At 41.0% G+C, this 14,510-nt stretch overlaps 1 protein-coding gene across 1 annotated transcript; it reads left to right on the top strand.

Moving 5' to 3' along the window:
- Window positions 1–213: 213 nt before the first annotated feature.
- Window positions 214–11,186, top strand: LOC110521778 (sterol carrier protein 2). Its single transcript, XM_021599631.3, has 5 exons — window positions 214–524; window positions 1,693–1,792; window positions 5,008–5,137; window positions 5,244–5,323; window positions 9,230–11,186. The coding sequence occupies exons 1-5, from the start codon at window positions 481–483 to the stop codon at window positions 9,323–9,325; spliced, it is 450 nt and encodes a 149-aa protein (XP_021455306.1). The 5' UTR covers window positions 214–480; the 3' UTR covers window positions 9,326–11,186.
- Window positions 11,187–14,510: the final 3,324 nt, after the last annotated feature.

The following is a 14,510-nucleotide window of genomic DNA, read 5'->3' as shown; positions in this document are numbered from 1 at the left end:
CGAGGGACAAGACAATTTCATGGTACTGACCGTGTTCGACAATCTATTTAAAAAATGGTTTGCAATATAAATGTCTTACATATGTTTTATTAAAAATAAAACCATTAAATAAATACAATTTAAAAAATAATATTGCATAAAAAGAGCAAGGCTTATAAGTGAAATTAGTTGTTTAAGGCAGAATAAGATCGTGTGATTGGAATAGTGGCCAATAATACTCATCAACACACGAACAAAGATGTTAGTTATTTGGTCAGATAGGCTTAGAGCAAATTCTGCTGTTTTTTTTTTAGAAAAAAAAACAGAATCAAAATCTTTGGCTCCAAGGAACAGTGTAGTAGAACTCTGCATTGACGATCAAATCATCGCCTTCTCGGCTATTGACATGTAGGGTCTTGCAGAGAAACATAATAAGGAATTCCGGTTACAAAGTTTATTCACAACACAGCAAGCATAAGAGCTGCATCGGCCTGTTTGAAAATGGTTGTTTCAAATTTCAAAATGCGCGAATCACAGGTTGTAAGGTGAGAAATACTTCAAATGAGTAACATTATCACAGCCATTTAATTGCCACTCGTTTCCTCGCGTTATTCATCTGGAACGGGCCAACCTTGTGAAATGCAAGTGTGGAGCTATGCTAGCTGCTGGCTAGCTCATTGGCTAGCTCTTTGAAAACAATGACAACTGCTGTGCTAACACATGACTTGTGTAATAATAACAAGATAACAACCTGACAAGTATTATATTATATTCCTATGGAATCCATCTTTATTTATCCATATACTTGCTAGCTATTAACTTTAGCCACTGCTATTACTTTCACACCACATTCATAATATTGCGTTTAGATGTAGGTCAACTTTAGTCTAATTATGTAATCAAAGAGCCAACCCCTTTCTACAACTTGCATCAAATATGTCTTCTGCTCTCTGCATTTGGACTGCTCTCACAGTGGATGTCAGTCACTGATACCATCATGTTGTGACTTAGCTTGTAAAAAAAAAACGCAATAGTTCGCAGGAAGCCAGAAGTTAAATCGAATTACATTCCAACTTATTCTGTTGATTGTCTGTATGTTTGAACCCTTGCGCAGTAGGGAATTTGAGAAAAACAGAATGGAATGTATAATTAAACAGAATTTCCAAATGTGTGTCTGTTGGAGACTCATTCAGTTCCTCTCTGCTTACCTCATGTCAAAATAAAAGTCTTGCTTTTTTGGGCAGGTATGGTGCACGTGCAGGACTTTTATTTTAGTATGAAGTAAGCAGAGAGGAAGTGAGTCTACAACATACCTGCACAAAGAAGCAGATTTGTGTTGTTTTTTTTCCTGCACAAGGACCTACCCTACGGACAATCGGAATAGTAAATTGAATTAGATTTAACTCCTGGCCTTTGGAGGACTATTCTGTTTTTTTGCAAGCTAATATCTTGCAACATTAGTGTGTAAATACTAGTTAAAAGTAGCTACTTGTGACTGTGGCAAGAGCCTTATGTAATGAGGACTCTGTCTCTTTAGCCTGGGTGATCTACCCCCATGCTATATCTCTTTTCTCCTGCTGAATAATCCTAATTGGCTTGTTATAGTTGCAGCCTATCTCACAGGCTCTGTATGTCATGCCCTCTGTCCATTATGTGTCTCTCTCTCTCTCTCGTTCTCCCCCTCGCTCTCTCTTTCTTTCTCTCCTCTCTCAGCTCCCAGAGAATCCAGGCAGTTAACACCAATGCAGAGAGCAGCTTGGAGAGGTTCAAGGCCTATGCTGTCTTCCAGGAGATAAAAAAGAAGCTGGAGGAGGTATCTTCATTATTGTGTGTTATCTGTTTCAGTTATCAATTATTGCTTCATCCTCTAAAGTAGGCTAAAATGGCACAAAATGAAACAATGGCTATTGGAATATGTCCTGCTTATGCTGCAAACCTGTTTTGCTTATGCTGCAAACCTGCTTATGCTGCAAACCTGTTATGCTGCAAATCCTGTTTTCACACCAACATGTTTAGACCTCTTTTCTGTTCCTTTTCACTGAAAATGTGTATATTGTGACCTCTGATCCATTTCCTCCACACTACAGCCATATGAGTGTTATTCATCTTGATCATACCGTACTACATGAAGGAGACAACCTATTTCCATTTCTCTTTCCACTTCGACTGCAGCACACATGGATCCCTTCCCGGAAACAGGCTTTTCTCCATGTCATACAATGATAAAGTTATGTTGTTTGAACCAATCAGATAAATGGTCCTGCACTCTATAAAGTTGTGTGTTTATTGGCAGCTGCTTTGCTCCTTCTGACCTCATTACTACTATAAACATCACAAGCTAGATGATGGCAGATCTCTCTCCCCCTCACTTGCTCTCTCTCGCCATCTCAGTTTCTCGCTATCTCTATCTCTCGCCTTAACACAGCTTAGCCATCAGTGAACAGCAGTGGTGTTGGGTCCAAAATAAACAACTAGACCTCTATTACACAGACAGAAATAAACGGAACCAAACTAGTCTGCAACTCTTTTGACTCTGGATGTGTAACATTCATCTCTTGTAAGGATGCACGATATATCAGTGAACATATCGGAATCGGTCGATATTAGCTAAAAATGCCAACATCGGTATCAGCCCAACGTCTAGTTTAACGCCCCATTGTGCAAAACCGATGTCAAAGCTGACGTGCATACCTATATAACGTAGGTACATGACATAATGATGCCATGTAAAATCTGAGCTATATGTGCAACACAGCATTCTTAAACTAGCCCACAATGTCTGCTGTGTGGATGGAGCAGTCATTTCAAAGAGTAACAACATTTCAGCGAGACAACTCCAAGGCGAAATCCATTAAAGCCAAGATAATGGAATTCATTGCCATTGACAATCAACTGTTCTCTGTCGTGGGTGATGTAGGCTTTTGCCAACTGGTCGAGCACCGGTACATGCTACCAAGTGCGCTATTTTTCAGATGGTTCCCTATCGACGTTACACAGTAATAGCATCACTGCTGTTAGCTTCACGACATACATACTATGGAATGCCGTTTGGGTCTTTGCGTGTTAAAAAATATGTACAAAAAAGTCTGCAAACACCGGCCACGATGTGTTTACAATACCGCGACCGCAACTTCTGGGGTAGCTAGCTTTAGCCACAGCAATACAACCAGCCTGAAAACCTGCAGTAGAACCTGCAGTCATTTTCATTATTCTTAGCAATGGTTTAGGAATCCTTGTAAGTAAGTATTAGCTAGGTAGCCACTTGTTCGCCTATTGAAATTGAACTTCAGTTCATGAAAATACATAGCTAGCCAGCTACCTAACCCTGTTGCCCAAAGCTAACGTTATAAGCAGCCAGGTAGCTTCATCTGGCTGGTGAGGCTTAACCGCACTGGGTTATGTGTTGTGAAGCTAGCCACAATAAGGATAAGGCCCAATATTGGAATTTGCAGTTTCGTTCAAAATAAAGATATGTCGTTCAAAATATGTCATTGAAAGTAATGCAAATGAATACAAATAGTAGAATTATGCATACAATTCCACTATTGTGGCTAATCCTTACTTTGGCTAGCTTCACATAGATGGGTCCGACCACCATTTAATCAAATAAGAACTGTCTTATAAATTAGGGTTATTTTTAAATGACACCTAGCTATATCGGTAGCTAGCTAACTATAGCTACTGAAACAGGACGTCCGTCGTTTTGCTATGTTTTTGGGGAAGAACATTGTTTGCATCCATGAGCTAGCTAGCTTTTTTTATGACCAGCACTGTAGGTGCGCGATACAACTTTTCCAGCATCATAGCATACGTATCGATGAATCGTTGTGACATATGAAATACGAGTGATAGTGTAATCAATGTGTAATAACTACATAAAAAATGTGTGAACCCGTTTAAATTATTATGTGACGTGCACTCATATTCAGGTCCTGATTGGTCAACAAGCTTATTTGACACATCAAATAGTGTTATTTGAACTGTTAAATAGTATATTTTCTGACACACAAATACCCAAACGGCGTCCCATAGAAATCCTGGTTGAGGATGAAATGACTGAACAAATGAACAACGAAACGGCACAGCACGTAAGTGAAAGAAATAGGTTTTGATGATGTTTTACTGGTAATGGGTAGATACGTAAATATCAACAAAATAACTTTTTGATAAGTGTGTGTGTGTGTGTGTGTGTAATTTTTATTTAACTAGGCAAGTCAGTTAAGAACAAATTCTTATTTACAATGACGGCCAAACCAGGTGATGCTGGACCAATTGTGCGCCGCCCTATGGGACTCCCAATCACGACCGGATGTGATACAGCCTGGATTCGAACCAGGGACTGTAGTGATGCCTCTTGCACTGAAATGCAGGGCCTTAGACCACTGCGTCCGTGTGTGTGTTAACTATTTAATTGTACTAGAATGCTTAAAAGGCTGCTAAAATGTTTAATATCGGTATCTGGTTTTTTTTTGCAAGGTAAATATCGGAAATCGGAATCGGCCAAAAATGTCATATCGGTGCATCACTAATCTCTTGTCCTACTTTAGATTTTACAAGTCTGTCTGGCAGCAGTGGAGCAGTGCTGGCTATCTGGTTCCCATTAGGATCTCTGTTTTGGTGTAATGGTATTCTACTACTATGTATCTGATAATCCACAGATTAATACAATATTGATACCTATCTAGACTGGGAGAATATGTAATTACAGGAAGATAAACATTCTATTCCTTGTTACACATGTTCAGAAAATTGTTTTCCAGTAGCCTAATTGATCATTAATGAATGATTTAGTATGTGTGTTTTCAGTGTGTGTTTCCAGTGAATTCTTTGCAGTTCTTTTAATGATTTTACAAAGCCCATGGATCAAAGAATGGTTTAACTAAATATTAAATGTCTTGTTAGGGATACATATTTTTTTTTGCTGTTGCCTAACATCAGTCCTTTTTTCCCCCCATATTTGGACACGACATTATGATATAGTACTCATTATCATTCTTATGACTTATACTGCCTTGTATCTCTGTGTAGGATGGGGAGTCATTTGTGAAGAAGATTGGGGGGGTGTTTGCCTTCAAGGTAAAGGATGGTCCGGATGGTGAAGAGGCGACCTGGATAGTGGACGTGAAGAATGGCAAGGGTTGCGTTCACAATGACACAGGTAAGAACAGCAAGGGCTTTTCACAGGCTGTATTGTGATTGTTGTGGTCTCTCTGTATTTCTCCCATTCTTGCTCGCCTCTTCCTCTCCTCCTTCTCCCCTTCTAGCAAAGAAAGCGGACTGCACCATTGCCATGTTGGATGCAGACCTGCTGTCCTTGATGACGGGGAAAATGAACCCACAGACAGTAAGTATTACCTGGCCTTGGTGTGGCGTGATTAGACTCAACAAACTCTTTTCCCCCATAGTTGTTAGTAGCGGACTTCTGCTGTTATTACTTTAGGGAGTTGATATGCTGTATTTTAGTCAGTCTCTTTGTTTAAGTTTGCAAACTTAAACAATCTTCTTAGACTTATGGGTGTGAGGAAGGCTGTCTATATTCTAATTGGTCCATTTCAATATTTAGGTTTTACACAATGGCGTGGGCTGTACTCCTGCTCTTCATGACCTCTCATTTGACTTAATTTCTTTAGTCAGTCAGCCAGCCAACAAGCCAGCCAGTCAGACATACTGGCTAACAGTACGCTAGCTAACAAGCTTCAACACTGAGTTTTTACATTTAAATGATTATACAAAATTCTTGCCGCCAACAGAATGTTATATACATACTGTACAGATCCTTTCGGAATAGTATTCAGGCCCTTTGACTTTTTCCACATTTTGTTATGTTTCAGCCTTATTCAAAATATTATTTAAAAAAAAGTTTTTACCCAGCACTCTACACACAATTACCCAATACCCCAAAGTGAAAACTTTAAAAAAAAACTGATACCTTATTTACATAAGAATTCAGACCATATGCTATGAGACTTGAAATTGAGCTCAGGTGCATCCTGTTTCCATTAAGCATCCTTGAGATGTTTCTACAACTTTATTGAGTCCAATTCAATTGTTTAGACATGTTTTGGAAAGGGACACACATCAATATAAGGTCCCACAGTTGAAAGTACGTGTCAGAGCAAAAACCAAGCCAAGAGGTTGAAGAAATTGTCTGTAGAGCTCCGAGACAGGAATTTGTCGAGGCACAGATCTGGGGAAGTGTACCAAAACATTTCTGCAGCATTGAAGGTCCCAAAGAACACAGTGGCCTCCATCATTCTTAAATATAAGAAGTTTGGAACCAACAAGGATCTTCCTAGAGCTGGCCGCCTGGCCAAACTGAACAATCAGGGGGGAAGGGCCTTGGTCAGGGAGGTGACCAAGAACCCGATGGTCCCTCTGCCAGAGCTCTAAAGTACCTCTGTGGAGATGGGAGAACCTTCCAGAAGGACAAAGATCTCTGCAGCTCTCCACCAATCAGGCCTTTATGGTAGAGTGGCCAGATGGAAGCCACACACCTGTAAAAGGCAAATGACAGTCCGCTTGGAGTTTGCTAAAAGGCACCTAAAGGACTCTCAGACCATGAGAAACAAGATTCTCTGTTCTGATGAAACCAAGATTGAACTATTTAGCCTGAATGCCAAGCGTCACACCTGGAGGAAACTTGGCACCATCCCTATGGTGAAGCAAGGTGGTGGCAGCATCATGCTCTGGCTATGTTTTTCAGTGGCAGGGACTGGACAAGATCGAGGCAAAGATTAACGGAGCAAAGTACAGAGAGATCCTTGATGATAATTTGCTCCAGAGCGCTCAGGACCTCAGACTTGGGCAAAGGTTCACCTTACAACAGGACAGCGACCCTAAGCACACAGCCAACACAATGCAGTGTAGTGGCTTCGGGAAAAGTCCAGAGCCTGGACTTGAACCCGATCGAACATCTTTGGAGAGACTTGAAAATAGCTGTGCAGCGATGCTCCCCATCCAACTTGACAGAGCTTGAGAGGATCTGCAGAGAAGAATGGGAGAAACTCCCCAAATACAGGTGTGCCAAGCTTGTAGCGTCGTACCCAAGAACACTCGAGGCTGTAATCGCTGCCAAGGGTGCTTCAACAAAGTACTGAGTAAAGAGTCTGAATAGTTACGTAAAAATTTATTTAAAAAAATATATATTTGCAAAAATGTTTACAAACCTGTTTTTGCTGTGTCATTATGGGGTATTGTGTATAGATTGATGAGGGGGAAAAAACTATGTAATCAATTTTAGAATAAGGCTGTAATGTAACAAAACGTGGAAAAGTTAAGGGGTCTGAATACTATCCGAAGGCTAAGTATACAAAACATTAAGAACACCTGCTCTTTCCATGACAGACTGACCAGGCGAAAGCTATGATCCCTTATTGATGTCACTTATTTTCTATTGTGTTATTGACTGTACGCTTGCATGTGTAACTCTGTACTGTTGTTTGTGTCGCACTGCTTTGTTTTATCTTGGCCAGGTCGCAGTTGTAAATGAGAACTTGTTCTCAACTAGTTTACCTGGTTAAATAAAGGTGAAGAAAAAAAAAAAAACTTGTTACATTTACTTCAATCAGTGTAGATGAAGGGGAGGAGATGGGTTAAATGCGTTCTTTTCAAGCCTTGAGACAATTGAGACAAGGATTGTGTATGTGTGCCATTCAGAGGGTGAATGAGCAAGACAAAAGATTTAAGTGCCTTTGAACGGGGTGTGGTAGTAGGTGTCAGGTGCACCGGTTTGTGTCAAGAACTTCATTCAACACTTGGGTTTTTCACACTCAACAGTTTCCCTGTGTATCGAGTGGTCCACCACCCAAAGGACATTCAGCCGACTTGACATTTTTTTTAAGTATTTGGCATAATTTTCTTGATAAAACGCTTCACTTGTTGATTAACTTCATCAACACAGTCTAGACTTTTGCTATGGGGCACAGTCTTTACTAGCCAGATCCCAACACTGGCCTCTTGATAGGTGATCCCTTTAGAAAAGAGCCCATTAACCTTATTGTTTCTTAAGTAGAACACGTTCTGGAAAATAAAAGAACGGGTTCAATATGAGTAACGCTGCGGTCAACGTCTGTGTCAATGTCTGTGTTATTTTACTTTTAATTTGCTCTGTTTGTAGGTATGTCTGATTTTAATGGACTTTTGTATACTAAATTGTAGTATAGGAACTCGGCTGTGAATTTGTAAGGTTTGTTCAGGACTCTCCAACCCTGTTCCTGGAGAGCTACCGTACTGTAGGTTTTCACTCACTTTTCACTCCTAACCTAAATCTAGCGTACCTGATTTGTAATAATTAGCTGGTTGATAAGCTGCACCAGGTTAGTTACAACTGGGGTTGGAGCAAATAATCGACAGGAGGATGGCTCTCCAGGAAGAGGGTTGAGATCTTCATAGTGCAATGATGTCATGCTTGTTTACCTTAGATCCAACTGTACTATTATCTATCATTCAAAAGGTTGACCATGGTCCATTTCTTCTCTAGTTTTCCCCCATTTTATATAATGGTGCTTTTGTAATGGAGGATAGGTGTGTCTTTGGAACTACGGTCTCACCAAGGAAACCTCCAGGGTCTATCGTTGTTGCTTAAGCCGGGTGTACACTACACAAGTACATTGAGTACATCAGACAACGTGTTCACACTTGTAGCTCTGAGAAGGCCTGCATGCTTAGTGCTCACTCTCTTATTGAGCTGTAGCCTATATTGGGCAATACAGCGGGGAGAGATTTGTCCACGAAGGCTGCCTGTTTAGTTAATCTGGTTTCACTTTTCCCAGTGGTTTTTCACACGCTGGGTGCAGTGCCAAAACCGTTAGGGTCACTGGGTTAGTGCTGCCTGCCACACAAGGCACACAAGGCACAGGATATGCAGATCCTGCTGCTGCCCCACTCTCCACACTGATGTTAATTTCTCCAGTTTAACTCTTTAAACCAGACAGGAACACACACTACCGGAGTATAGTGCAGGTCAGGAATCATTTCAAAATGGTTTGTTTTCCGACCCACTCCAGAAGAGTATTTCCTCATTGTGTTGTCTGCAGTGTGACTTACTTTCCACTGCTCAAAATGGAGGCTGCACTTTGACGAACAACTGTTTGGAGAGATGAATTGTGTGTGCAACATATGTGTTTGTGTGTTTAATAAAAAAAAGTATTGTGCTATGCCCTCCCAAAAAGCATCTGTGAAATTAGTCTTGCTTGCTCTCTCTCTCTCTGTGTTTTGATTCTAATGACTGACTCTCTATTCTGATCCTTAGGCGTTCTTCCAGGGCAAGCTGAAGATCACAGGGAATATGGGAATGGCCATGAAGCTCCAGAGTTTGCAGTTGCAGCCAGGCAAAGCCAAGCTGTGAGGTAGAACCTGGGGCTACAGTCAGAGGTTACCTCCCTAGCACTATTCTAGTGTCAGATCTTCATATCCTAACCTGAACCACTAGGGGTTACAACAACAAAACTGGTCCCAGACCTGCACTAAGGGGTAACTTCTACCATTTCTCTAGCTCAACAGCAACCACCCCCATCCAACTCTAGTAGTTTGAGGAGAGGAAGGATGAGGATGTGAGGAGAGAATGATGAGATGGAATAATGGATGAAGAGAGACTTTTCTCCATTTCGCTCTCTCTGACCCCTCTGTCTTTTTCTAATATATTAATGACCAGAACACACTAGACTCGAAAGATATACTATAAGGGTGCACTCTAATCTCACTCTCCCAACTGTGTAGTTAGGGGGCTAAGCCTACAAATCTGGGTGAAACCCTATTGTATTTGATGCTGTTTATTATTATTCGGGTTCTTCCATAAATTGTGTGGGGAAAAAATATAATTCACGTCAGTTGGCCCAAGCGGGTGGATCTTTGCAAGATGGTAAAAGGCCAAGGGCCAAACCCTCTCATGCAACGCCATGCCAATTGGCCACATGGTGGCACTATAGCATTTTCAATCGCTTGCTAACTTTGAAAGGTCACAACCCTCACCCCGTGTGACCTAGAGTCCTAAAATTTGCTACATAGGACCCTCTCCTCACAAGGAACATATTTGCCTCCAGGACCCTGAAGGTCTGCTATGATAGATTTTCTGCCATTTTAGAATTTTGTAAAAAAAAAAAACACAAAATATTACTCCTCTGGCACCAAATGACACATCTGTACAACACTTAATACATGGCATCTATGGACCAAGCTCTCACATGTTTTTCCAGGACAGCATGTCAAACAACATGGCTGCTACTGATCAATAAACATTCATGTGGGTGTGTTCTGGCACATGAATGCATATAAATCCGAAACCGATATTCGTATTGTAACAAGTTGGTACACATGTTCCAAACACTGTCAAGACTCAACATCTATGCACATTCAGATCGACCAAACAATGGCGCTATAACGGGCACATGTTTATCTCTCTTGATCCTTTTTAAGACCGATGAGTCTAAGCTAGCTAAGTTATAAAGTGTGATTCAGTTTGGCCACATGGTGGCATTGTTGGACAGAATCATTCATGCAAGCACATTGACTCATAGAACCCATATTGTTTGAGAAAGATTCTTGGAAAATATTACATTAAAAGCGTGATCTGTTTGATTTTGAGCTCTGATAATTGCCAAGCTTGGTAAGGAGTACAGAAGTAGCTCGTCCTAGGGCAGTTTATCCAATTTGTTCTGATGGTGGAAAAGTGGGCCCACAGCTTGATCCCCGGCATTGCATCTTCCAGTTATATTTTTATATTAATTCAGTTGGATTTATTATGACTCAGAGAAGATCTGTTTGCATGAAAATGATGTAATGAATTTAATCATGCCCCTCTCATCTGGCAATGTCTGATCTTTTTTCCCCCATTAAGTTTCATGTGTAAATGGATATATCATCGCTCTTGACGTTTGGGACAGCATAATTAATGTATTGTACTGTCTCAGAGCTGTGCTATAGTCGTTTCTCCCTATTCAGCCTTTATGAGATATAAAACACTAAAGTGCCTCTCAGGTGTGCAGTATCCCCTGTTACTTTATGAACAAGTGTAAAACTATTGATAAGGTCTCATCTGATTCATAAAATCTGAAATACACCTGAATGGATGAACCACTGAATTAATGTTACTGTGTTACTTTCAGACATGTTGTTGAGACTGTGACCACCTGAATGACTCATGATGCTAAAGTGATTTATCCTAAATAAACTCTCTGTTACTTGCTAATAAATGCTGTTTAAAAATGGTATTCTCCCTCTTTAAAAATGGTTTACTCGTAGATAGGCATGAAGGATAGGAGGTAGACTCATAGATGGCGAGAAATACAGAGGTGAAAGTTGCAGATCCCAATTACTGGAGGCCATACATAGTCTGGAGTCTGCAGCTCTACCACTAACCATTCTTTTTTTCCCTTGAAAATGTTTTAGGTTTGTTATATACTATCCTTTATCATTTTCCCCTAACCCTACCACCGCTCGCTCCCCTAATTGGAGTAAACTAATGGACAACAACACTTAGGCTTCTACTTTCCAGATTATACATACTATATACATTTTACGGACAGTATATTTTACATTAGTTATAATTTGTTTGTTTTTAGTCCCATCCTTCAGCTACCCTCAACCCCTCCCATCTATCTCTGAAAACCATTGAGTTTTGATTTCTATTTGCCATATATTTTTTCAACTGTGATGTTTCACAAAAGTCCGGAACCTTTCTATTCTCATAGCTTCTACAGATTGTAAATTAAAGATAAACATTTTCAGAATTAACTCCAGGTAAATGTTGCTTTACTTCAGCCAGTCCTGAACCTGCGACCACAAACAATCTACATATGGTCAGTACCAAAACGAAGCATCTAATGATTCTGTCTCTTCACAGCAAAATCTGCAGAGCTGGGATGGTTGTATCCCCTAAATATATATTTTTATTTTTTATTTCACCTTTATTTAACCAGGTAGGCAAGTTGAGAACAAGTTCTCATTTAAAACTGCGACCTGGCCAAGATATGGCAAAGCAGTTCGACACATACAACAACACAGAGTTACACATGGAGTAAAACAAACATAGTCAATAATACAGTATAAAAATAAGTCTATATACAATGTGAGCAAGTGAGGTGAGATAAGGGAGGTAAAGGCAAAAAAGGCCATGGTGGCGAAGTAAATACAATATAGCAAGTAAAACACTGGAATGGTTGATTTGCAGTGGAAGAATGTGCAAAGTAGAGATAGAAATAATGGGGTGCAAAGGAGAAAAATATATAAATACAGTAGGAAAAGAGGTAGTTGTTTGGGCTAATTTATAGATGGGCTATGTACAGGTGCAGTAATCTGTGAGCTGCTCTGACAGCTGGTGCTTAAAGCTAGTGAGGGAGATAAGTGTTTCCAGTTTCAGTGATTTTTGTAGTTCGTTCCAGTCATTGGCAGCAGAGAACTGGAAGGAGAGGCGGCCAAAGGAAGAATTGGTTTTGGGGGTGACCAGAGAGCTATACCTGCTGGAGCTCGTGCTACAGTTGGGTGCTGCTATGGTGACCAGCGAGCTGAGAAAAGGGGGACTTTACCTAGCGGGGTCTTGTAGATGACCTGGAGCCAGTGGGATTGTCGACGAGTATGAAGCGAGGGCCAGCCAACGCGAGCGTACAGGTAGTATATGGGGCTTTGGTGACAAAACGGATGGCACTGTGATAGACTGCATCCAATTTATTGAGTAGGGTATTGGAGGCTATTTTATAAATGACATTGCCGAAGTCGAGGATTGGTAGGATGGTCAGTTTTACAAGGGTATGTTTGGCAGCATGAGTGAAGGATGCTCTTTTGTGAAATAGGAAGAAGCCAATTCTAGATTAAACTTTGGATTTGAGATGTTTGATGTACACACAATGTACACACTGTTCAAAAGTTTGGGGTCACATAGAAATGTCCTTGTTATTAAAATAAAAGCTATTTTTTTGTCCATTAAAATAACATCAAATTGATCAGAAATACAGTGTAGACACTGTTAATGTTGTAAATGACTATTGTAGCTGAAAACGGCAGATTTTTTATGGAATATCTACATAGGCGTACAGAGGCCCATTATCAGCAATCATCACTCCTGTGTTCCAATGTCACGTTGTGTTAGCTAATCCAAGTTTATCATTTTAAAAGGCTAATTGAACAATTTTGTAATTACGTTAGCAGATCTGAAAACTGTTGTGCTGATTAAAGCAATAAAACGGTCCTTTAGACTAGTTGAGTATCTTGAGCATCAGCATTTGAGGGTTCGATTACAGGCTCAAAATGGCTAGAAACAAAGACCTTTCTTCTGGAACTCATCAGTCTGTTCTTGTTCTGAGAAATTAAGGCTATTCCATGTGAGAAATTGTCAAGAAACTGAACATTTCGTACAACTCTGTGGTCAGATGAAGCAGAAGCTAAACTACAGGACTGTTTTGCTAGCAGACTGGAATATGTTCCGGGATTCTTCTGATGGCATTGAGGAGTACACCACATCAGTCACTGGCTTCATCAATAAGTGAATCGATGATGTCGTCACCACAGTGACTGTACGTACATACCCCAACCAGAAGCCATGGATTACAGGCAACATCCGCACTGAGCTAAAGGGTAGAGCTGTCACTCTTAAGGAGCAGGACTCTAACCCGGAAGCTGATAAGAAATCCCACGATGCCCTCCGACAAAGCATCAATACAGGACTAAGATCGAATCATACTACACCGGCTCCGACGCTCGTCGGAAGTGACAGGGCTTGCAAACTATTACAGACCACAAAGGGAAGCACAGCCACGAGCTGCCCAGTGACACGAGCCTACCAGACGAGCTAAATTACTTCTATGCTTGCTTCGAGGCAAGTAACATTGAAATATTCATGAGAGCATCAGTTGTTCTGGATGACTGTTTGATCGCGCTCTCCGCAGCCAATGCGAGAAAGACCGTTAAACAGGTCAACATTCACAAGGCCGTAGGGCCAGATGGATTACCAGGGCGTGTACTCTGAGCATGTGCTGACCAACTGGCAAGTGTCTTCACTGACATTTTCAACCTCTCTCTGTCCGAGTCTGTAATACCAACATGTTTCAAGCAGACCACCATAGTCCCTGTGCTCAAGAACACTAAGGTAACCAGCCTAAATGACTACTGACCTGTAGCACTCACGTCTGTAGCCATGAAGTGTTTTGAAAGGCTGGTCATGGCTCACATCAACACCATTATCCCAGAAACCTTAGACCCACTCCGATTTGCATACCGCCCCAACAAATCCACAGCAGATGCAATCTCTATTGCACTCCACACTGCCCTTTCACACCAGGACAAAATGAACACCTATATGAGAATGCTATTCATTGACTCGAGCTCAGCGTTCAACACCATAGTGCCCTCAAAGCTCATCACTAAGCTAAGGACCTTGGGACTAAACACCTCCCTCTGCAAACTGGATCCTGGACTTCCTGACGGGCCACCCCCAGGTGGTAAGGGTAGGCAACAACACATCCGCCACATCAGCGTCCACATCACCAACAAACTAACATGGTCCAAATACACCAAGACAGTCGTGAAGAGGGCACGACAAA

Source organism: Oncorhynchus mykiss, chromosome 4 (assembly GCF_057628025.1).
Source record: "Oncorhynchus mykiss isolate SJ-2025 chromosome 4, ASM5762802v1, whole genome shotgun sequence".
NCBI lineage: Eukaryota > Metazoa > Chordata > Actinopteri > Salmoniformes > Salmonidae > Oncorhynchus > Oncorhynchus mykiss.
Note: the sequence above shows the minus strand (reverse complement) of the source record. Positions and strands in the feature narration are given on the sequence as shown.